Here is a 26,574-nt window from a genome sequence, read left to right on the forward strand (position 1 = left end):
TTTAACAACCAGAAAACACACATATTAAAAAAAAAAAAAAAAAAGCATATCCAAATATTAAAGTATTCTACCTTTTCTTCAACATCTGATAACTTTCCCTGGAAAAAAGGTAGCACATGATATTTTTTAAGTAGGAAAAGCAGCATAATTGTAATGTCTATTTTCAAATTAAATCTCCTAAGACAAATGTTCTGCCCCATCTGCCAACACAAACTGAAAGGCTCCAAAAATCTTTCCTCTCCAGTTCTCGCTGGTGTTTATCCTCCAGTGTGTTCTCTGCACATACTCTTTCTCTGCCACATATGCTTGTCAGATGATTTGAAAATATATAACTGCCTTGTGGGCACTCTGTTTGATGTAGCTTTGACATTCACATCTCTGTAACATCTAAGTCTTTGAAACCGATGGAGGAAAAAATGTCCTAAAGCAGACTTTATTACCATTGTTACTTGATTGATTTCAGATAAACTCAAGTAGAAACAAATCTGGACCAATAGTATTCAAGGTAATGTTATTCTGTTAGGAGCACCTAAGAACTTACTAATTAACCTAAATTGTTATTATGATACTAAGCTGTAAATGTAAACACAGCCTAAATACAGAGTCCCTAATGCATTAATAAAGTGGTAAAAAATTTTTTAAAAAAAAAGCAGAATAGAGTAAGCCTGCCACCTGATGTCACAATTGATGGAACAAATAATTTGCCTAAATCCCTGTCTCCAGCAATAACTAATCCTAAATACTTAAGCAATTTTAGAAGTATTGTTATATAAAATGCATCAAAGTCGATGGCCCCAAGATCCTCTTCTAGCAACAGAAGAAATATTCAAATCCTCCATGCCAGTCACAATTTTTTAGACCTCTATCGTAACTTTCCATCAGTCATATCACTTTAAACAGACTCACATTCTATTTAATCTCTTCTTGTACACCAGATGTTCCATACCTTTGATCTTCCTAGTCACAACTCTCTAGATCTTTGCCCATAATAATACACCTTTTGGAAACAAGAGGAGGGAGGCAGAGCTTCATGTGTTTAGGGACTCAGGTACAACATGGTTTTGTAACAATGACATAATGAGGTTTTCTGTTTTTTTTCTCTTTTTGCTTCCCTAAGATCTTATTTGCTTTCATAACTCCTATTGAGCATTGAACTGGGATTTTCACAGAACTATATATATTAACCTCAAATGCCATTCCCGAGTACTTATAGCTAGCTCAGTGTCCATCACTGTGTATGTAACATTAGGACTGAGGGCTTTTTCACCCCTAAGTACCACATAACAGTTATAAAAATTGAATTTCATCTGCTAACTCACTGCTCAGTCCCTCATATGTCCTTCAGTGCTACACAGTCAGCCCTTGTCTTGAATATCTTGAATATCTCAAAATCCTCAGCAAGATATTCTGTCCTTTTCACAGATCATTTATGAATGTGCCACACAGCACAAATTCTGGAGTTCAGCTGGTGACATCTTTGCATTTTGAAAATGGAACATTTATTCTTATCCTCTTCTGCCTCTCTTTTTTTCTATTTATTCATATGAAGACCTTTCTATCATCCCAGAGCAACTTAACTATTTTATGGAGAGATATTGGGTAAAGTCTTTGGGAATTCCATGGGAACCATATCAATGGTATCTCCCTCCTACCTATGCTTCTTACTGAATTCAAGGGCCTGAAGCTGAGAGATAGGACTTTGGTTTTCAAAAGTCAAGCCATTCCAAATATGTAATACATAATATGTCCAATACATGGAATTATCTCTACTAAGTTAGTACAGACACTGGGTTTAGAGACTTTTCATTTCTGTCAATCTCCCTGTGGCCTCTCCCACACAGTAGTATTTTTATTTACCATCTTCCAGTTTGTTAGGCTGAGGCTTTCCCATCACACCTTCTACCTCAGCTACTTCATTCTATAGAGCTGTCTGGTTTTGAGCAAGTAGCACCTGGCCATGGTGTCTTATTACTCTTAATGTTTTCTATTTGTTCCATATATTCAATTTCAGACCTCATCTGATGAGTTTCCCATAAAGAAAGATTATTTCACAGAATTTTTGCTATAAACTTGAATAGTGAGCATAGCTTTATAAAACTGACTAATTTTTCACTTACGAAGTCCTTTTCTCAGAGCTTCTTCAACACCTTTGATTCTGTGAAAGGCCTCCTGCCCTGAATAGATTTGAAAATTCTTTATTATTGTTTTAAGAATTTGCAAATTGCTCATCGAACCTTTTTGCCTACTTTGTTATTTTTTTATACTTGCCACTACCATCCTTTCTATTTTTCTGTTTTGAACATATTTCCTGACATACCTCCTAATAACTTCTTCATTCTGTTTTACCATGCTGGCTAGATTTTGGTCTTTCTCCAAGTTTTTTTACTATGTGGTATGACTTTGGCCTGAGTTCCTAATATGTTGTCTTTAAATAATCTCCTTAGAACTTGAACATATATAAACTTTTTCACTGCCCCCTTATATTTTAAATTATATTTCTTCCCACGTAATGTGTTTTCTGTTAAGGACAGAAATAGTGAAATTCTGTGCATTTGCTGGCATGCTGAATCTAAGTAAAATGTGATTTCTGTTACAAAGCCGTCCATTGAAGAAACGTTTTCAATCAAGTCTTTAACCAGTGCTTAGGACAAAGGTACTGCTCCTCACAGGTTCCCTGAATGCCTGGTTCCATCAAATAGTTGTTAATTGAGTCAAAAACCACAGATGTGGCAATTTGTCTAGACAGGACACAGTGTCTAATCTCACTAAGTATACTGTATTTCCCCTATGGTATTGCAGATTTTATTATTTCCAAATATAATTCTTTTTTGGTTTTGTTGCTTTTATTCTGTATTTTGTATTCTTTTTTTGTATGTAGAGCTGGAATTCCCATCATAACTCACCACCATGGCTTTGCATGACGTCCCACTCTGATTTAATTATCAGCTTTCTCTAAGATATAAATACTTTAAACTAAAACTCTTCAAAAAAAACCCAAGAGACTCGTACTGTCCTTTGCATGTTTCATATCCTGACAGCTTCCCTTCCAAATTTGAACTTTATTTCTTATGCCAATAGTCAGGTACAGTGATGTATTTTTTTGAGCATCCTGCACTTCAAAGCATTCCATGTGCAAATCCTTGATTTAGCATGGAGGTGTAGCTATTGGGAATCATTACCTTTGGGAAAAGGACACTGCAGACTCTACAGAGAGACACTTATGGATAAAACAGCAATTGATTTACAGAATAAGAAGGACATTAAACATCATTAAAAGATTATGCTTCCTATCAATATCATTTATCCAAACCAAATCCACTAGTGGAAACATTTAAAATACTATTGACAGTTCAGAAAACTCAAGCACGATAGAAACAGAGATTTTAATAAGATAGCACGCAGGTAAAAATATGCAGAAGCCAAACCAGGGGGTGTTGAATACATAGAAGGCTGAGCCATTCTGTTCCACACTATGGAGCTCTCAGTAAGATCCAAATGGTAAAATATATTTTCCATACATTATAGATGCACACACGATGCACAGTTTCCCATGCCTTAAGCATCCTCAGATTGCAAGGGAACAAATGCACACATGTTCTGCTTTTGCCTGTGCTGAAGGAGATCCAGAATCTTCACCATAAAATATTAAATTGTGTGGTAAACCTTCCCCACACACCATGGCATGCAGAAGAAATGTGTACCTTCTGTGTACTTTCCTGCCTCCTAAGAAGGCCAATACACAGGGTACAGGAGCACCAGACTGCTGTGAGTCAGGACATGAAACTATTTACTAATGTTACTCACAGACAGTAAGGAATGTGAAATAAAAGCCAGTTGCTGGAGGATATTAAGCAGCTTTACAACCAGAGATATTTTTTTCATCACCCCACATGTTAGGCAGTTTCTGCTTCAGAACTCTTCTCTTCTGAGGATTGCAAAGCTCTTTGCAAATTTGGCAAAGCTCAAAAAACTTATCTTCTGTGTTAGGTTTTCTGTTTATGCTCAGAAAGAGCTCTCTTTCCAGGATCCTCAATAAATCATATTTTCAGCTCAATTCTTTTGAGGCAAGAAACAGCTCTACTCTGTATGTCCATTTTTTACCCCATTAGCTAGCTACAGGTGACTTCAAGCTTGTCATTTATACTTTTTGCATCATTGTCACTGCTGCCACACTCCTTGCTTTGACTGTATCCAGAGAAAAGGCTCACCTTTCCATTTTGAGGTAAATCCCTTAATTTGGAGACCATGACCTTACCTATGTTTGTAATTGTCTCTTTCTGGTAGAGTAAAAAAATTTTTTTAAATGTTACAATAAATAAAAACAGATTAAGAAGAAGAACAAAAGAACAGATCCCCAGTCACATTGTGAAAAAAATGGATAAAACCTGATAGATTTTATATGAAATTTGGGCATCAGTGTTAAATGAATGGTACAGGAATGGGAGATTGTTGCAGGTTCGTATCTACGCATAAACAATAGCTGGTTTGCACTGGCATGGTTCGCAATTGCTTGAGAGAGAACCACTTGCACTTGAAAAAGTTAGAGATTTGCTTATAAAAATACATATTTAAATAAAACAAACCACGTATATACAAAATACTTGAGCAACTCCCCAAGGCAGGCAGAGCTGAAGTCTTAATGTCACTGCTCTTTTGGAGACAAGATCAACCTATAACCTTATCAGAATAAAATTATATCAGTAAACAACATCCAAAACCTGCAGAGGCATTACAGAGATTTTTGGCATTCTAATTTATGATTTTCAATTGCTGTTTTCTAATTTTCAGGCTACTCCTTTGGAGAGACTTTTTTTTTTTTTCTTTAGTTCATAATTGCTTTAGTGGTTACAAAAGTCCTGAAAATCTACCACTTTTATCATTGTGATTTTTGATGATGCATAGTACTGATTAGAAAGTGTCTCAGCTGGTAATAAGATCCCTTCATAATTTTTTTTTTCAAGTGATGTTTTTTTGCTGTTCATACAGGAATCCAATTAGCATATTATTGTGGCTGATTAATATGCCTCATGTAAATTTACATGTCAAAATACATACTGTACTTAAACAAACAGACAAGGATGCCAGTCTTCTGTAAACAGCTTTGCATGCATAAGCTAACTCAGGAACACAAAAGCTTATATTTCAGTTCTCAATGACTACCTGAATAAAGATAGAGTGAAAGGGAGACAGAAAGGTAACGTTACTCATGCATGAAGTGAGCGAATGAATATAGACATTTGTGTCTCTTTGTCTCTGAAGAAAACTATTGACAAGAGATTCCCCATCTGCATATGAGGCTGTCACGTCAGATTAGCTCATCAGGTAATGGAAATTTGGCCTCTGATCCAGAAAAGGTCCCTATGCACTAAGAATCAAGACTGTTTCAAAGAGATTGTATTATCTTAGACAGCAGGATTAAATTAATATGGGAATGACTTCTACTGGAGGAAATTTTTTGTTAAACATGTGCTAATGTTTATTATGCAGAGCATCCACTTCTCATAAGTGATGTTTCTTGACATTTATTCATTCCTTTTTGACCTTCCTTGCAACTGAAAAATAAACAAGCAAAGTATACCCCCTGTGAAGCATGGATGATATGGTTCCTACCCAAACCTCCAAAGACACATTCTTACTAGCACACATTCTGGAATGTTGTTATCAGAAATATCAAATTAATGCCCTAAAAGTTGAAAAATTATTCAGGTCAATGATAAAGGACTGGATACAAAAAGTGGATGTACTTAACAAAAAGTGGATGATCTTAAGCTACTGTTCATCACCAACAAAGGGAAGACCCTGGGTTCTATTCTGTCTGCAATAAAAAGTTCACTAATTTACATTAAATATGCAATGAAGGAAGGACTGGAGATGAATCACCAGACTCCTGGGGAGCAGTGAGATACCAAGCTGCAGGGCAATGCTCCCCTCTGCTCTCGTGCACTCCAGGTCAGTGAATGTTCAATTATCCCATGCAAAGTGCAACAGTGTCTGCAGGAAAAGCTGAAAATCTCCTCCCAATACTTTTTTAGCATCATGCTTAAGGAGAGAGGATTCAAACTCCCTAAGGTAGAGGAAAACACTGAATTCATGTCTTCATCCTGACTGAACGTATTTCTGAGAGGAGAATGAGCTTTCATCTATAGAAATTAGTCAGGAAGACTGATTACAGGGATCCACACTGCAGTTTGTAGTACAAGTCAGAAGGAATCAACACATCAGGGAAGTAGCAAGTTGTTGTAGAGCAAAAGACAAAGACCCCAGCATATGACTATCTACTTGCAAACACTTCCAAGCGAAGTCAAGTCTTTTACTTCTATGGAAAATTGGAATAAGCTACCAAGCATGGCAAAAAAACAGGAGGCCACTTCAAACTTACCTTTAATGATGTCCCACATGTACATAAACACAAGCTTAATTTAATCCATTTAATCTCCTCCTGATTTAACACAAACCAGAAAAGCATTAGGAAGAACACTAAATAACAAGGTGTTATTTTCTGCAGAGCAAGGGGCTGTCTCCTAAAGGTGAGATAATCTATGAACCCACATGTGCTTATTACCATTGCAGTACCTCAGTCTTCTATATGTTCCAGTATAAAAAGATGAATTATGCAACTCAAGGAAGAACCTGAGATAAGAAATATGATTGAGGGGCATTTCAAAATAAATTCCGGATGCTGAAACAGTGAAATAATAGAAATATCTGGACAATGAAATGACATCTTGTTACTGACATCACAAAAAGCCCAGGTCTCACTTAACTTTAAAGAACTGGTATCTAATGGTGGTTGTTATTACATCCATATATTGGTTTTATTACTTCATTTAGTATATAAAAAAATTAGAACAAATTTCTGCATTTTCCAGTATTTAAAATCAGCAATTTAGAATATTCTTTGCCAGATTTAATATTGGCAGAATTAAATGCAGTTTTCTTTTTATGCCAAAAGTGAAGAAATGTTTTTTAAAAGTTTGAATCTACATCACAACTTTCAGTCTATATTAATAGCAATCTGGAATGTGAATATTCTAAAAGAAATTGAAAAAAGAAATTTATTGTTGTAGCTCTAATTGCTGTCAAAGGGATGATGTTATAATACTGACAGTGATAAGTGATGTAAACTTTCAAAATGCTACAGAAAGGAAAAAACTGTTATTTTAGTGAATTAAAACTGCCTACCCATTTATTTTATCTTTGCTGGAAGGTTTATTTATTTTATTTATTTTGTGCACAGAACAAAATCACCTGTAGCAAAATTGATACTTCTTTTTTATATTATTTTGTAAAAATTAAGCATATCCCTTTATGAAAATTTATCACTAGTAACAACAACAAACTGCTGAAGAAAAGTACAGAAAGACAAGTACATATTTTAACAAAAATAATTAATTTATTTCCCCAAGTTTTGCCTAAGGCTAACTTGCAATATGAAGAGCATCTCACACAGTTTCTGCACAAAAGTCAAGCAAGACCTACACTTAATGAACATTGCCAGCTCTTTTGGTGCTTAGAACAGAGAGGTATTAAGAGTGCCAGGCCATCAAATTAAATTGAAGCTATGGGCAGAATTCAGCTCTTAAATGAAGACATCTAAACCTAAATGTCTGCACAGACATACCTACATGTTAGTTGGTTGCCTAAGCTCCCAATGTACTTAATAAAGGCCAAAGATAACAATGTTAAGAGAGCTGTTCAGATCTCCCTGAACTGGCCACCTGTTCATGTCCTGCAGAACAGCAATTTTGTCTCTACTGACTGCAGAGGGATGAGAAATCTGGAGCAGGATTTTGATATCTCAGTGTCTAATGCCCTTGTAAGTGCTGTTGGTTATCCCAAGGTTTGGACTGCACATTAATGAAGTCCCAGATAAATATCCTAGACAGCTACAGCACCTCCAGTGGCTTCAGTTGTTCCCATCAGGCAAATGAATCCCACCACCACTACAAGTGTTTACTTGTTGTAGCACTGTTTATCCATATTAGATGATTTTATAAAACCAGTGGCTTCTGGAAGAACACTCAGAGATGCTCCAGGCCACAATAATGCAAAGAGCTTCTGTAGAGATGGAGAAGAAGACGGTGGGGGAAAAAAGTAAAAAGAAGTGACAGTTTATATTAGAACCAAGCTAGCCTTTAAAATAAATTAATTTAAATATAAATTGCAAACTACAAGAAAACATCTTTCAAGAAGCCCTGCTGCTCTCATGCATTGATGTGCAAACTGGTGACTTTAATTCTAGCACATACTGTCTCTTGCCAAAAAAATTATAGCCCCCTCGGAGCAGAGCCATAGCCAAAGACTGCTACAGAAACACTGAAACTGCAAGTCATTTCTGTAAGATAGGTCAAGTTTTGCTTGGGTTTTTCTTAGAATTTGAAAGGAAGAATGTTATTAAGTGTACTACTTAAGTGTACTACTTACTGATTTTTAAGTGAATGGTCTTTGCTATTAATGGAAGCTAGATGTGCACTGAACTAAAATAAACCATTACAAAATGACTTGCATTTCCTATAGAACACCAATGATACTCAGAATTTAAAAATCTGTTAAAATGAAGGAATATTTTACTGATTTAACATAAAAACAAAAATATGCAGGTGAAAACAAGGACCTACCTAACCACCAACAATCATCTCCAGATATATACTTTTATCTGTTATTTCTACCTTCATGTTGTTTTCTTTAAATTTAAAGGACCCAAAGAATATCACATTTCTCTAAAAAAGAGTTTAGGTTTCCATAAATGAAACCTAAGTTTAAAATTCAAAACATATGTCACAATTTTGGTGTTCAGAAGGTCTACATCTTTCAAGGATTTTGCAATTATGAACTTAATCAACAATTAAATAACATCCTAGTTGAAAGAGTCATGGCAGAGCTATGTAGGGCTGGAAATCTCCTAAGATCCAAGCAAAGTGAAATCAAGCTCTTTTATATGTTAAGAAGTTTAACATCATAAATAGGGCTACACATCTACTGCAGAAACTTTTTACTGTCTCAATCATCTGCAATCTTCTGTGATGCACAGAGACAGAAGTAGGGGTGAAGAAGGTATAAATTAAAAAGCCACAGACAAAAAAACATTACCCTTTACCTCTTCTCCCCATTTTTTATTCTGTTGACTAAATACAGAAACAGGTGCCCTTAGAGGTGACCCAAGCACCTAAGATATCAGCCTGAGGCTGCAGAGAGCCAGGAGTAACCAGCACTTTTCTGAAGCAGCATTTGGCAGTCACACAGGATATTGCTCTGTGCCCAGACCACTACCAGACCACACTATTTAGGGAGCTGCATTCTTTTCTTTTTTGCACAAGGGCAGGCAGAAACACTTCCCTCAAAAAAATGCTTCTTATCCCTCAGCAACAGATTTCTATGCCCGTATTAATTCTGCATGAGAGAGATCTAAGGGATTTTCTTTCATTGGGAGATCTTCATTGGCCAAACATTTAACCAAGACTCCTGTTGTAGTTAATGGAGAATAACAGGATCCTCAAGGGAAGAATATGTACTTGACCTATCTTAGACACCAATCATAAGTGTGGTAGACATGTCTCAGATAGATAGATGAGATACAGGAGATACAGATGAGGCAGACAGATCTCATGGGATGAAATGAGTTGCCCCCTGCAAGCACTTATTACATTCAACTGATTGTAAAAGGAGCTGAGGTTTACTAGCTTATGTGTAAAGTGCTTGAAAGACAGACACCTGAGTTAGAGGAGATGAAATCCACTCTTACATTTACATTTGATTACAAAGAATTGAGTTAGCTGACATAATACTGACCATGACTGATTGGGTCCATGCACAGAACAACTCAAATTCAACATGGAGCTGCAAGGCAGCTGCTATAATTAGTTGACATAATCCATACTTTTTTTCTTTTTTTTTTTTTTTTTTCTATAGGGGGAAAAACATTACAGTTCTATTCTGGACACTTTAAAAGATAAAATATTCATTCCCAATTTAAAATGGGAAATTACATGTGTTCTGATCAACACAATAAATATAAGATAAATATTAGATTTCTGTATTGCTAAGCTATAGAGAAGAGAAGGATAAGAGGAGACCTTATAGCTCTCCTCAACTACTTCAAGGGAGGTTGGAGCAAGGAGGGAAACAGCCTCTTCTCCTTAGTGGACTGTGATAGGACCAGAGGAAATGGATGTCAGCTGTGCCAGGGGAGATTTAGGCTGGATGTTAGGAAACATTTTTTTGCTGAAAGGGTTGTCAGGCATTGGAATGTCCTGCCCAGGACAGTGGTGAAGTCATCATCTCTGGAGGCACTTAAAAGGTGTTTGGAGCTGGTCCTTAAGGACATGGTTTAGTAGTTAGCTTATGGTGTTGGTCAAAGGTTTAACTGGATGATCTTGGAGGTCTCTCCCAACCTAACACATTCCGTAATTCTGTGACTGCATGAATTGACACATTTTGGTAATATAAACCAAAATTTCTCCAAAATAAAATGTGAAACTAGACTGCATACTGACACAAGTTGAATGAAGCTATCGTGATATAAAAGAGCAGGAGTTCTGTTGCCAGACAAGAGGGTTTATACATGTATGGAAACTTATAAATTTCATTACAGTTTACAAGTATGAAGATGTTTATGTAAAATAAGAGGCACAGAATTATAAAGAGAAACAAGTGGCAGCCTTAATGCACAAATGACATTTTATAGTTTGCTACAGATGAGTAACCAACTGAATTCCTATGGAAATATAGTGTGCATGGCATTCTCATATGTACCCAGTGAGTTCATAATGATTACTGCTATTACAATGAATACAAAATTAATGAATAATAAATTAAAATCTTATAATAAATTGATATTAGAAGCCTCTTTAAGTCATTAATTTTTTGTAACAGTCAAGTCAAAATCCATAATAGCTTTCTGAGAATAACAAGTTATGGATTTAATTACAGATAAAAAGAAATGTCTTCTATTAAAACATGGGGAATTATGCTCTAAAAAATTAAAATATTGAGCAGATGTTGGAAAGCAGCAAAGAATGTTCATAAACTAAAATAATAACATTAATATAAAAGGGAATGAAAATGTCACTTTTTCACTTGCAAAGTTTTCAAAAGAGATATTCCAGTTTTAAATATTCCATCTTTTAAGAGATGAACTAGCCAAGCATACTTACAAGAAGTTTGTTTGGTTTATGGCACGCTAAGCAAAACTTAGCAGAGAAACTCTTTTATTTCTATACACAAAAATCCTGTCATGGGGATAAAGATAACAATCAAAATGAATGTCATATCTAAATCTGACAATCCTTACTCAAAATTAATCTGCAATCTAAAATATTAGCATGAGTTTCTGTTCATATAATCCTCCAAAAAAACTTTCTAGAGAAAAGATAACTTTCAGCCCCATAGATATATGACATTTCAGAAGCTTAAACATCCTTAGAAATAAAGCATGAAAGATATTTTAGGCAGGTATGATATACCTCTGCATGATACCACATTTAGAGATTCCGTATGCGGATAATTTAGGCAATTTGGACAACTTTCAGAATTAAAAATAACTACAGGTATTTCACAGATGTTTATTATGATAAATACCAGACTCTAAAAAGTTAATCTCAAAGAGTCATACAACAGCAGGGGCTCAATGGCACCCGGGTGGAGCCCTATTGCTGTCAGCTACTTGGCATGAGGGGAGAATCCATTTGTGCACTTTGGAACATGTTCAAGAACTCTTTGAGATCCATGAAGGGAAGATGCATTAAAAGTGCAGAATGCACGAAGTTGTTAAAAATGTAAAAAGGCAAGGTTGAACCATTTCAAAGTAACTTTTTTTTTTTTTTTGCATTTCTAAGTAACTTTTTTTGCATTTTTTATCAGATACAATAACTTTATGAATAGAGAAGAACAGAAATCTGATGGACTTCTTTGCCTTTTCTTTCGACTGAAGTTCAGACATGAAAAAAACTGAGAACTATACAGAGAACACTGTACATTTAAAATCTATAAAAAGTTATGCTTAGCTGGATTTGTTTTCTATATTTGTTTGTATATGAAAGGCCATATCTGGTTACTTTAGCAATGCATTGCATAACCAACAGTGTTCAAGAGGAAAAGACTACACAAGTAAAAATAAATGAGTTGACTTCATTTTTAATTTGCCTTTAAATATAAAAGATATAAATGTTTCATTTAAGTATGAAGTCAGAGAACCTCACCTAGGTAACCACCTGGATGAGGGTAGGGCCACACCAACAACATCAGTCACATCTCTACAGGGATCTACTCCAAACTTAGGTTTACCTCTCGTGACACCAACCACCAATAGTGGTTTAATGACCTTGTGTGAATTGCTTGTATTCATATGGAAGAGGAATTAGGGGAATGAAACAGTATCAGAACACTATGTTAAATGAAGATAGACATTACAGAGCAAGAACCAAACTGAACTTATTTCTAGTGCTATCAGAATTTGAACTTGAAACAAGTGATACTGCAAACATGCTGAGTGCTGTTTGCTGTGTCACTAACCATTCTGTCATCATAGCTGCCATTTACACATTTTTCCTTCACAAAGAAATCTGAGATGTAAACACTTTTTGGAATGAGGAGTCTTATATACTTGTTGCCTTCTGTCTAAAGCAAGGATTTATTCAACTGTAAGGCAATATTCCACTGAGTTTGTTTAAAACTCTTAAGGGCAAGTTGCAATTCATTTTGATACATATGCCTTAACACGTAACTACATGCCAATTCAAACATCTATGATTGCTTGGAGTATAATAGATATCAGTATATAAAAGATACCAGCATAACAGTACAACAAAAGACACCAAATTAAAGTTCTTAAACTCTCTGATGCTCAGCTACAAGCATCACCAGTTTAATAACAGCAGAAGAGGATCAGATTCCTCATCTGTACTTTCACTTCTGGAAATAGATACCAGTACTTCTGGTACTGTCAGCTTTACATATATCCCAGCTTTCAGCTCTGTTTTGTCCATGCTGCTGATCTCAGACACTTGGTTATCCTATGAGAGCTCTGCTGCCAGTTGGAAAAAGACTTATGGACATAATATGAGAGGAAAAAGGAACAAAACAGAAAAGCAGACTCAGAAAACCTGAGTGGATCATCTGATTCTTTACAGTTAATTTAACAAAATATTAACTTACTATCAAATAATAATTGTTGACATATTTCCCTAAGGCTTATAGAAATCAGAGTTATGGGAGCTGCCAAATAAAAGATAAATTATGGCTTAAAACATCACTCAACTTTGCAAACATTATGTTGTCACATAAAACAACAGATTTCTCAATTTGGAACACATTTAAAAATATGTTAAATACTTTTAATTTAGCATAAAATAATGGAATTAATTTGGCTGAGTTCTTTTAAGTGGAAATAATTTCTGTTTCAACATGCCAATCCATTTTACAGCCAGGGGTAGTAACTATACCCAGTGTGGTTGATTTAACCTGCACACTTCCTATTAATGTTAATGTGAGTTTCACAGTGACATTGCTGCACATGGGGGGAGAATATACCCTCAAGTTGTTAAATGGCAATGAAAGAAAAGGATGAATATGTGATGACTGAAGAAAAATGCCAAGGAAAAAATTCAGAAAGAAGAGGATAATACCCAAAATTCATCCAGGAAAAAGAAGGATAGGGGTGGAAAGCAAACACTTTTTGGTCTCTTTCCAAAATCAGTTGTTTTCTGGGGTTCCACAAGGAAATAAAAACTAAAAAAGACTTAATAACCTTCTTTGAGAGACCAGTTATGAAATCCAGAAAAAAAATTGCATCTTTTTCTCCATTACAGTCTGTTTTTCAGATGGACATACTGCTTCTTTAGACCTAGATTTAAATCCTTATCTCTTTAATTGTGGGGTTTTTTTTAATATTTATATTTATCCGCATGCTCTGGATTACATGTAAATTAAAAAAGAATTAGAGGAATATCTTTACCACTGTTGCATTCCTTCAGCTCTTTATTGGTGACAAATCAACAGTTTGTTGGGAGAGCTGATTAAGGTAAAAATGACTGAACAAGAAAATTGGTCCTTTTTAGCTGATGCTATTTGGAGGTTCCAATCAGCTCCAACTGCAACCACTGAAACATTATCTTATTAGGTGCAGCTCTATGATTAGGTCACCAAATCCTGACCTGCATTTCCACGGTACATACCTTTGGTTTGCATTTTTCCTTTCTTTACAGTAAGAATTTCATGGTGACCATATACCTATATTATGTATTTCAGTTCAAGCACCAAAATGAGAGGGAACAAACAGTAAAATATATGAGAAATCATTGCAGACTTTAGGCCCTAGCTGGGTTTTGAGACCATAACTGAACCTCTTGCGTTCCTCTGAAAAACCCCGTCTATCTCTTTGTCTTTCATGTACACACACATGCACATACTTCCAGTAGCAAAAAGTATAGCATGGTAAGCGAGAAAATTAATTTTCAGTTTAGCTGGATAAAAACAGAAATAAAACATGATGAAGAGGCAGGCAGCATTATAAGACAGGTGATAATGTATAAAAATCTTCCTTTTCTCATAATTGTTTTAATGTATTAATTTTGGAGGGTTAAGTATCTTCTTATATTATGCTAAAGTACTTTATGAGTTTAAAATACATTATGGGAATCCATTCACAGAATATTGCTGGATGTTGTGATACTGACAACTTGCATAATAAAAATGGAATGCATTGAGTTTTTGCAGATGAAATCTCTAGCAAAATTTTGAAGCATTATCAAGTAAAATAAATAACCGTCTCCTCTCCCTTTGATTGTCTTGTTATGATTAATATTTTTTATGTAAATTAAAAGTATTAGCATTATTCCTTCAGTGCATGTGTGCAGCCAAATACACACACATATATAATATACACATATTATACATGAGTGTACAGATAATACCACACATATGTATGTATGCATATACATATATTTCATTGCTACCTCAGTATCAATTTTCCCATACTTCATTTCACATTGAACTTTTATACCTAAGCAGCCATCGCCCCCATTTTGTAAACTATACATGAAATTATTCCGTATTATCGCTTCACTTATGCTCAGCACAAATATACAGTGAAAACTGTTTTCCACAACTTCTAATTACAAAACATTAGCTACCTGAGTCTTCTCCAGCTGAGCAGATTAGCATAGATCTTCTCTGCTGACAGCTTTGACCTTCACTCCAGCAAACACTTGTCAAAATGCCAAAAGTAATTACCTGGCTGTTTAGGAAGGAGTAATGGGGTGTAGCTACCTACCTTTTCTTGTTACTGATCTAAAATGTCTATAAAACTTTGCCAAGAGGCATCCTCTGGATTTTGGCATACACATTTTTTCTCATCTTTTTTTTTTTTTTTTAATAGACTATCAAACATAAACTATAGGATTTCCTGCCAGCCAGTCCCACCACAATTCTAAGGGACAGGCTAAATAACACACTAGATGGATCTTTCAACCAAAATGATTTTGCTATTGCTTTCATCCTGATTTTGTTGCACTAATGCAAAGAGGAAAAAAATGTAAAAAAAGAGGTAGGTGCAGCACAGGAACAAATTATCATAATTATACTACAGTAGGCCATACTCTGTATCTGCTGAATTATCTTTGAGAATCATGCTATTACAATTTTTATTTTTAATTTTTATAAAAAGCCTTTTTGCTATTAATATTTCAGATTTACAATTAAGAAAATGGAGGCACGGGCTATTTACAGATACTTCTTGAAAATCTATGGCTAGATTTAATCTAGCACATCTTTTCACGTCAGCCAACAGAAAGCCATACAGTCTTAATCCATAATGTTCACATTCATAGAAAATATTTTCCAAAGAGAACAAAAGGATTTAACATGTTTTCCTGAAGACTAGCTAATACTTGAAAGATTAAGTGTTTGCAGATTATTACAATGGCCATGAATCTCTAAATCCTGCATACAATTTTTGGCAGACAATGGAAAACATCATCTCCAATAAAAACAAGATCAAAGGTCTATAAACATGACTACATCTTATCTTACATGTCACAATGGATATCTGGAGTTCAGGAAAAAAACCACAAATTTCTTTGACAGAAAACAAAATTCAGTAACAGCAAATCACTTGCCTTTTAGCCTCAACATTCCCTAACACTGGTGCGGGCTACCCGGTAGCAGAGGGAGCTGCTGGAGGAGCCTTCAATCCATGGGAAAAAGGCTGCTGAAAATGTTAAAATACAGGACTGACAAGTGTGCCCTCCTGAGTACTGCCAGCTCCTTGTCCCACTGTCAAGAGCTCATTATTTCCCCTCTCAGACACATTCCTCCACAAGCTAGCAGCAATGGCAGGTCATGCAAGCGGCTATTTCCAAGACAAATGATACATGAATCTTCCGGATCTCCTAACTAAGCCTTTGTCAGCCAAAACCCCTCCACCTACCCTTTCATCCCAGGTCACGTGTGTGCCTTCTTCCCAAGATGTCACTCCATAAATTCTGTCCTAGCAAGAGAAAAGATTGCTACCAGGTTTAGGTCAGCAGCCTTTACACACTGTTAGCAAAGCACTGTGCCTCTGGAGAAGTACCTTTTCCTGTTATTAATTTTCTCCAGGAAAAAGGGATCACAGCCTGATCCTAAGATGATTCTGTGCATAACTCTTTTTTTTTTTTCCTTTTGCTTTAAATAACAGCTATTTTTCATATAGCCCTGAAGTAGCTCCACTGTCCATCACAATTTTTTGTTATTTGGCTGACATGAGAGCTACCACTTACCATCACAAGACTGCTAACCATCCAATTTTATATATTAAAAATAGGATATTTAGTCACATCAGCTAAAGAACATTTTCTTGTTCTGTCAAAGTAAAATAGAACATTATTGTCTGCTCCACATGGTGCCTTGTATATTTGCATGCATAGTTTAAAATAGGTTTATCTTGTTGTTCCATATCTTGAAAAGTTAAAATCAATCAGTATAATGGGTGGGAAAAAATGTGTTCTTTTCAAGGTAAAGGCCTGATCTGACACAAATTAGGTTTTCTCTGATTCCTTTATTTATGCTTACCTAAAAACATACTCTTTCAACAAAAAATATTATTTTACTTAATCTTTACATAAATGCTGCCTTTTATGTTCCTGCATCACCAGATTTATTATTACAGTAGCATTCCTAAATAATTTGGTTTAATATGCATAGGATCTGCTGTGAACAGACACAGTCTCTTCAGCATATTGCACAAAAATATACAAAAAATCTATTAAAGGATTATAACATTTAAAGATGTCTGAGACTGTAAGCAGTATGTATGTACCACATTGCATGTACATTTCCACCTTCCTATAAAATCTGTTGCTTATCACAAAAATGCTAAAATAACATAAAATGTCTCAAATAATATGATGAAATGTGATGTTAAGAGGGTTGTCTTGGGTTTGGGGATTTCTACTTGCTTTGCTTTAAATTAGAATGAAATTTAGTTCTCAGATATTTTAGTATAGGGACTTTTTGATATTGTGTTCCAAGTGGGACTCCACAGTACTACTTCTATACAAGAAATAATACTTATTTGTTACAGTCACACATTCTAAGTGCTATGGATATTTGCTGATTTTCATCAGCTACAAACAGTCCTTTTAAACTGTGCAAGTCAGTTTGAAACATCTATAAAAGGAAATATGTAGCACGTCTAATATGGAAAAAGACTTTGCTTCCATAGTATCCAAAGATACTGGGAGATTCCTTGGACTTGAAAGACTACTTTGCACTTCAGCTAAAACAATAGCTAAAACAGTTTCATCTTGAATAGCTGTGTAAGTGAACAAGATGACTGATTGGTCGTTTAATAATATTACATATGGTAATATTTATCAAATTTTAAATATTTTTGAATTTACTCAATCTTAATTTTGAATTCTTAAAGAGCTTTGAATATGTTACCAAAGGACAATGTGAGTTAAGGAGACCTAAGTAGAAGAAATCAGTATTTTTATCAGAAGGTTTTAAGAGATCTGTCAACAGGAAAAATATTTTTTTAATATGTTACCAAACAGGGACTAGAGAAAAACCCTCAAACATTTCCAGCACACTAAATTCTACAATCATGAATTCAACCAATCTCCCTGGGTTTATTTGCAGTATTTCTGCATGGTTGTACTATTATCAACAATACCTATACAGCAGATAGTAGTGAAGGCTTTCTAACTCACCTATATTTAGCCACCCATAATAACTGCCAATTCAAGCAAGCTTTTTTCTTTGAATGCAGAGGCAATCTAGACAACCAGTTTTCAATAAATGCCTAACCTTTAGACAGCTGCAACAGATTTTGAAGAATTCTGTCCTCACTATTGCAATGTATTTAGTTATATTACCAGAGGGCTCTTTAAAAAAGTCAACTTTAAAATTGCTATTAACCTTTAAACCATGACATAAATTACTTTAATAGAGGTCTTATTTTTATCTGTCTTCATAGGTCTCCTTATGGATTTCAGAAAAAGCAACTACAGAAACACATGAGCAGCTGCAAATCAATCTATGAAGCTTTTTTTTTTTTTTTTTTTCCAAGCATCAGTTCTTGTCTTCCTATTGACCCTTTGGCAGAACATTCTGGGTCAAGTATCAAGTGTTCTATTCTAAAATATATACCACACCAATGGTATACTTAGCTTTATTTTAGTTTAATATAAACCTGATGCTGTATATTAAAGGGTTTTAATAATAGGTATCAGAATGTAATGACATGAATCATCGTTGTTTCAATTGAAGAATGTTGGCCACACAACATCACTGAGCTCTTCTTTTTCTCCCCAGTTCTATAAAGTTATTAACTAGCTTTGGAGTTCCCAATAGATAAGAAGATTTATTTATGCGTTTATGCTGGAATAGATGACATCACATTTTAAGATGAACAGCAGGAAATTCTGAAGTTTTTTGTTTCAACAGAAAGCTTTTTTAAAGTAAAAAGATTTCTTTCTAAAATTAGATACCTGACAGTTTTTCTTAGAGAAGAAAAGTCTATACTTAAAAAACAAAAACAACACATCCTTTCTAGTCATCGTAATGGATATCACAATTAGAAAGAAGTCACTGGAGATAACCAAAGGTGCTTGTGATATTTCAGAACTGAGGCACATTTACTGATGGGTAGCACCCCTCACAACTGCTAAAATTAATTTCATTTTTCAACAGAAGAACAAGGTGGGAAAGAAATGCCACCTCAAAAATTCATTAAGGATTTTATCTGGCATTTGCTTGCTCAGGAGACAGTTCAGATTCAGCATAATACTTCAAAAATATAATGGCATCCTTTATTCAGCAATGGAAGGAACTGAGGAAAATACTTCAGATAGCTTTGGAGATATAGTTAAGGTTAAAGAGATTTGATCTACTACAGAGGGGTCAAGATGTGAGGAAGGACATTGTGAACTAAGGAGGCTTGAGTAGAAGAGATCAGGATTTGTACCAAAAGACTTGAGAGCTATCAACAGGAAAAGAGCTGTGAAACTTTTACATTTCATATTATAGACCACAGAATCATAATCCTCCTTAAGCCTGGGCAACAGTCAGTCAAATCAGATGGACCTCACAGCCTCCTGGCTATGTTGCTCAAAGCTTCTTACAGAGAAGCTGACAGCTCACTTCAAAGATAACAGAGATTATTCATAGACACTGTTATCATCTCAGAGACAAAGACATCTGATTGCATGGTCTGCAAGACTCTAGGTAGAGAGAAGGAATTCAGCTGTAGACTTTCATCACATTCTCTTCATCACAGCTGAATTATGATTCTGACTGTGAGTGGCCAATGAATACTTGCAAAACAACCATTTTTGGTTGCTAGGTAGTAAAAAGAAACCAAGACAGGATGCCAGCATGGATGTGCTTGTGACTGAAGCAATAGAGTGAATGTTTCTGAGAAGTCCCACAAAACATGCAAGGCTTATGCTAGAAATCAACCAGACCACCAAGGCCAATTATAGCCATTTAGAAAGAACAAGGAGTTCTTAGAGAAGACAAAGACCTTCTATGCAGATTTGAAGTTTGTTGCTTCTGATGATATAGAACTTGTATCTCCTATCTTCAGAAGACACATATGAAGTCAGTTCTCTTTCTTTTCTGTTTTCCTAAGAACCTCATAGAAAAAAAATTTGTGTTAATAATGAATAATAATATATTTTCCATGTTTCTGTCAACATATTTTGGTATGTTCAATATTTATTGGCTGGAGAGTAGAATGAGCCTCTATAGTGTTCCTGGAAATAAACAGTCAATTTGTCTACCAGATCCTGATTCTCCAATGGTGAGTAAATTATCTGCCTTCTGTGCCTCATTTTGCCAAATTTCAAACTATGCCATTAAGAGGTATACAAGTCTTAGAGGTATTTCATAACTGTGATTTTTATTATATATACATCAATTACAAAGTAAACTGAAAACAACCTCTTTGACCAATAAAAAGATGATTACATTTCATGACAAGAATGAATACAAGAGAATTATCCTAAATATGATCTGCAATAATTTAGACTTACATGTGATTTACTTAAATATGAAATGTGTATTTCAGTTATACTGAAGACTAATAAAAAACAACTGCAAACAACTAAACATTTCATCTGTGTTAAAGCATTAACCAATCACACTTTCATATTTAAGCCTTTTAAATTATACTTATAAGGAGTATTTGTTGCACTGAATTAATACGGAAATCAAAGTATATTCATGTCTCAGCCCTTTCCTCCAGGGCTAATATTGGATATCTAACAAAACTGTGATTGTGACAAATGTGCTTAAGAAATAGGAGAAATAAACAGATTACTGCAGTGACTCTGTAAGCAGGTTCCTCACTAGTACTTCCAAAGTTGAAGAACCTGGAATAATTTTTCTAATGCAGCTAGGATGCTTGACTTTCTGGCTTTCAAATTTAAATTTCTTGGTCATTCTTCTGAAAATTGTATATTTCAAGCCTGCTAACTATTCAAGGTAATTTGTAAGATGTGATGGAAAGCAAGACCATAAAGACCTTCTTCCCCAGTTGAATGAAAGATCCCTGATATGACCACCCATTCATTCATCCTAATTAAGATTAAAAATATGACATCTTGGACCATTCCAAACCAATAAGACACTATCAGCTTAAATCACTAGAAAGAGTTAAGTTAAATCTATAGGTTTTGAAGTACCCTCTTCATCTCAAAAGAACTGTTTAATTCTTCAAGCTAAGGATCATGGTTTTTTCTTCTCAGAGTTGACAATTTTTTGCAAAAGTATTCGGTTTCAATGTCAAAATGTTCCATTGCACTGTTTGTTGCCATAGCTATTTCATCACAGCTGGGACATGATCTAAATTCTTGCGTATCTCAAAAGCTCATAATGTGTGAGTTTTCAAAACTAATCATTTGCTGTTGTTTCTAGAGAAATTCTATACTATTTTTTTATAATTATTCAGATACTTTTGTGGCAGTATCTTGCCTAGCTTGTCCTACAGGTACATTTTAAATATAATATTCATGCATTTGTAAATTTTCTTTTCAGCAGAATTAATTTTGCAATGTCTTTTTATAAGAATTAGAAAGCTGAGAGAGAAACAGTTTTTAGACAGGTAGGTTATAGGATTCAACACCTAACTCTCAAAGTCACAGTTAATGGCCCTTATCTAACTACACATATTCTGAAAATGTACATCTCACTGGCAGGGCAACAGAAAAAACCAAAAAACAAATCAAAACCAAACCAATGCATAGTTAAAAGGAGAATTAAAAAAAACAAAACCAAAGCATTTTCCTTATATTCCAACATATCTTCAAAATTAATATTTTGAAAAATGAAATAAAGATTTCTGACTTGCCATAATGGTATATATCACAATATATCTTAAACAAAAGAACCTGCATGCAGGACCCATTAATGCTTATATTTGATCATTCATTGCTTTTTGCTGTGCTACCTGTCCCATATCACTGACATGCTGAGATCACATATACCTCTCTCTGCTCTTTTTTGCAACACATAAACAGCTGCATTTTAATACAATAGCAAAAAAACAAAAACAAAAACAACAACAACAACAAAAACCAAAAAAACCCCGATGATTCTAACTAGTGAATTGCTGCTGCTACACATAAGCAAATACTCTTATTTCACTCCAGGAATGCTATCTATTCACAGATTGTTCCACATCTTTTTCATGTGCACAGTGTATATGTGATCATTAGAGTCACTTGATGCTAAAATTCTGTGCTTGGGAACTTCATAGGATTCCTCATTTCTAATTATCACTATTACTTATCATGTTTTTGTATAAATGGTGGTATTCTGGAATACCTATAAAGACTTATGAAATAATACCCATTGTTTACTACTATACTGACTAAATTGTGGTTTTATACAAATGGAGTTATTGCACTGATAATTGTTCTCTGCTAGATTTCTCCTAACCTTTAAACTGAAGAGAAACGAAATCCACATTCATTTGTCTAAATGATGTCATGTGCCAAGTGTAATTACTTCTGTAGCAGGTCACTTATGTCTAGAGAAAGTTTATTTCTTCAAAATATTGAGATGAAATTACACTGCACCATTGAGCCTGACTTATTAAACAGAAATAGGCCAGAGGACAGCTACTTGATACAAGATGCATTCTATATTATAAATGTCGAAGTTCGCAACGCTGGGAAAACATCGGCTGTCGTTCTGCTCTGTAGTCAAAGAGCAAATAAAGGTACTGTTAATGTGAGAAAGCAAGCTAGGCACTATTCTAAATTACTGTGTTGTCAGCCTTCCCATATAATTATGTATGAAACTGGAAAAAAAATTAATCAAAATATTTACATGGAATTGGAACTGTGGATTACTAGAAAACAAGTTTTATCAGCAAGAAGATGGCTGAAGGATTTTAGAGAGCTTTATCTCTCCTCAAGCTGGGCTTTACACACATGAGTAAGAATGGATCTCAAGCTTCAAGAAAACCCAGAAAACAATTTTTATTATCATACTTCCATACCTAAGTTTTCAAGTAGATATTCTAAGTCATTCATCTGTTTGCAAGGTTGCTAAAGAGTCCCATGCCTTCTCCAACCTACACATTTGTCAAACTCCACAGGCAAGGGTGGAAAACTTCAAATATAGTTCCCTATATTTAAACCTGAAGAATGCAAGGAAAGTTTATCCTTTTTTTTTTTTTTAAGAAAAGTATATACAACATGAAAAATTAGACAAAGCTGCACAAAAGTTGTTCCTGTGGATACCAGTGAGACGAGTATGTACATAACAGCTGCAGAAATAGATTCCTTTTGCAAATCTCGTTAATTTACATTCCCATAATTACTCTGGCATTTGATTACCTCAGTTGCTAGATTCATTTCTAAGGATGTGATGGACAGTGAAATTCATCTGTCAGTTTGCTCTACTCATTTTCTGTAAACAAGACCTACTTTCAGAGTTGGATGTATGTGAAGTTACCTAACAGCAGTACACCACGGAGTAACCAACATACCTGTGCAAGTATTTTTAATTACAACTATAGCCAGAAAAAACTACTTTAAGTATATATTGCTGTTGAACTTTGAACTTTATTTGTGGTTTTGAGATCTGCAAGTAAGAATTTTGCTTAAAATAAATGAACCGATAAGCCATTACATTGACAAGCTACTGCAACCTTATTTATTGATTAGAAAAGAAAAATGTGATGCTTTCAAAATTTAAAATGTTTGATGGATGAACCATGGGCAGGTTCTCTGTCAAAGGAAAACACAAGGCTTACTTACAACAGTACTTAGACCAAGTTGACATAGGAAGAGGAGCTGATGTAAGACTCATAAAAACTTCTTTCTGCAGTTATCAACATGTGGGAGATTTAATGTACTAGACAAACAGAAGTTAGGAATGAAATGACTGAGATTTTAATATTAGGTTCAAATAGATTCAAAAATCTACTCAAAATAGATTTGAGTAGATAAAAATATGATATAAAAGATTAATTAATTTAAACTGGTGAATCCGTAGGACTTCATAGGTGTAAGTGACATTTGCTTGTACCCAAAGTGTCCCTGATATGTCATATTTAAGTTGTAAATTATGACTTTGATCCCAGTGGTAAGACAAAATATTAGTGTTGCTTAGTTTTGCTGAAATAAAAATAAACTGGTCACAGCATTTATACGTTGAAGAGTTACATGCTAGGACACATTGGGAAGTACGTGAATTAGATAAGGTTTCAATGGACTTGCTAACAGACAGACGATGTCTGTTCCATGAACTTCTAAATTTTTGAACACATGTAAGCTTCACTATCCATAATAGGCACAGATACAAACTGCATTCTGATTTATTTTGAACCTGCCTTCTGCCAGTTCTTTCATCTGTTTTTGCATTGTTAGAGCCACTGCAGAAACCCATACACATTTTCTGTGCCATGTTGGACTTGACAGACCGTTCTCATACAATACTCTTTGTTTTTTTTCCAAAATAAAGATTCCTGCCTTATTTCACTTAACTTCTGCCTTTCTCTGAATCTTTCCATTTCAACCAATCTTCCAATCTCTCCAGCTCCTCTGAGGTATGAAAAGCAGAATTGTATGTCATATTTAAATACATCCACAGGACAGATTCATGTAAGAACAAAAAATGTTCTGTTTTCTATTCCTATCCCAATAATTCTCCAAAACAGTGAATAACTGAAATTTTATTTTCATTAAATTACCTAAAAGTACACAACTGTGTGTACTTACATAGACCATATATAATTATGTAACATACTAACTACATGAACTTACACAAACAGTAATGGTCTACTTAGATCTACAGCTTCATATGTAAAGGTGTTTTTATATATATGCATTTTTTTCACTATTTTACAATTAATTTCATCTGCCATGTTGGGTCCAGTCACTCAGTCTGACAAGATTTTTATAAATTTCTAAGACCAGCTTTCACCTAGTATTTTCAGTAATTTAGTGCTATTAACAGGTTTTCTCATCACACTGCTCACTCTCTTTTCCCATTCATCCATAAGTACATTGAATGCCACTGTCCCAGCAGAGGTCCTTGCACTTTTCTGCTATCTTTAGCCTTAGAAAAACTAATAATTTATTCCTAATCTCTTTTTCTTGCCTTTAAACCAATTACTGATCCACTACTTTCATGTTTGATATCCACACTCTAAGAAACAGATTCCTTAGAAACTTCTAGTGAAAGACCTTGCTTAAAGAAAGTCTTTGGCTACACAGGCAGTCTCTACCAGCTGCACCATGTTTGTTGATCCCCCCAGAGAGATTTAACAGGTTTACAAGGCAAGGACTGCTTATTGTAATCTTTTACAGGCACTTTGAAATCAATCATCCAATGAGTCCAGCAAAGAGAGTTCTGGTGTGAAAATTATTCCAGTTCCACCTGTAGCTAAATTCATACATGGTGAAGCAGAAGAAGTTGTTAAAGGACAGGTTTGGGCTCTCAGTGTTTACCTAAATGAACTTTCAAGCCAAATTGTAACTTGTTCATTCATAATTTTTAAAACATACCAACCGGGAAGTTTGGAAGTAAATCAGTTGCCAACTCAGTTACTATACAGAAATTACTTCTTGAAGTCAAAAACCCAGTCCTACAGTTAGTAGCCAAGTTGACAAGACAAGAGTCCTTGGAACATTGCTACTTATTCAGAGGCAGCTTAGCACCAGAAATGAAATGTTGATTCCCAAGATTAACTTGCCATTTAAACTCTCTAAATGGCACACCAACAAAGATATATTTCTATCATCTTTTGATCCAGAAAGTAAGGCTAACATGTAATAACATTTTTTTCTCCTGAAAAAAGGTGTTGGAAAAGTGAAGGCATTGCATCCTCATTTACCAATAGATCAACATGATTTTAGGAGTTCATGACAACACTGAAAAGCTTTTCTTTATTCTAGGCCTTGACTGCAAGTCTCTGTTTAACCCATTTCCTTGACAAACAAGGAAGACTGAGGCATTTTTAATTGATTCTAAAATGTTACACTTTAGTTTCCTATGTGTGCCACTCACCTCTTGACTGTGTCCCTCTTCAAATGTCAATCTTCCAAGGGGAATGGGATCTCTCTGTGCTATCTGTAGTGCAACTGCCCGCTAAATGGGCACTTGTGAGGTCACAATTTGTGAATAGAGGACAAGGACTCTTACCTGCTGCTTTGGCAACATCTGCAGTTGAAATGTTTTGGAGGTTTGAGTGCACTCTAAAGGTCACAGATGGTCCTAGCACGCTGGAAGAGATTATTAAAAATTGTAAGATTCAGAACCAAGAGACACAGCATAATATTGCTTATCAAAAGAGGTTTTTAAGGAGAAAACTATTAAGACACCATTAAGCCCTCTTCCTTTTGCTCCATTAGCTAGGTTTGCGTACATTTTTATATCTCTTGTGGTTTCTTGGGTGTATCTTATGCCCATCTGAAAGAATGTCGATGACATTAACTAAACTTCAGAACACTCCTGTAAACACTATTCCTATTACAAAAATGGCAAAACAGAGGCAACAATATTGTTTTTTTCCCAAGTGCAGCATAAACCATCACTGGAAATCAGCATCCAAAGAAAATTACAGATAGTTCCAAATTTTAT

At 34.9% G+C, this 26,574-nt stretch overlaps 1 protein-coding gene across 1 annotated transcript in view; it reads right to left on the reverse strand.

The window, feature by feature from the left end:
- The window catches only part of PTPRN2 (protein tyrosine phosphatase receptor type N2), a 622,484-nt gene that overhangs the window by 324,062 nt on the left and 271,848 nt on the right, over positions 1–26,574 (reverse strand). The window contains exon 12 of the mRNA XM_030445109.1: positions 26,137–26,216. Within this exon, the coding sequence (XP_030300969.1) occupies positions 26,137–26,216 (80 nt within the window). The remainder of the gene's footprint in view (positions 1–26,136; positions 26,217–26,574) is intronic.

This window comes from Calypte anna, chromosome 2, assembly GCF_003957555.1.
Source record: "Calypte anna isolate BGI_N300 chromosome 2, bCalAnn1_v1.p, whole genome shotgun sequence".
NCBI classification, from domain to species: Eukaryota; Metazoa; Chordata; class Aves; order Apodiformes; family Trochilidae; genus Calypte; species Calypte anna.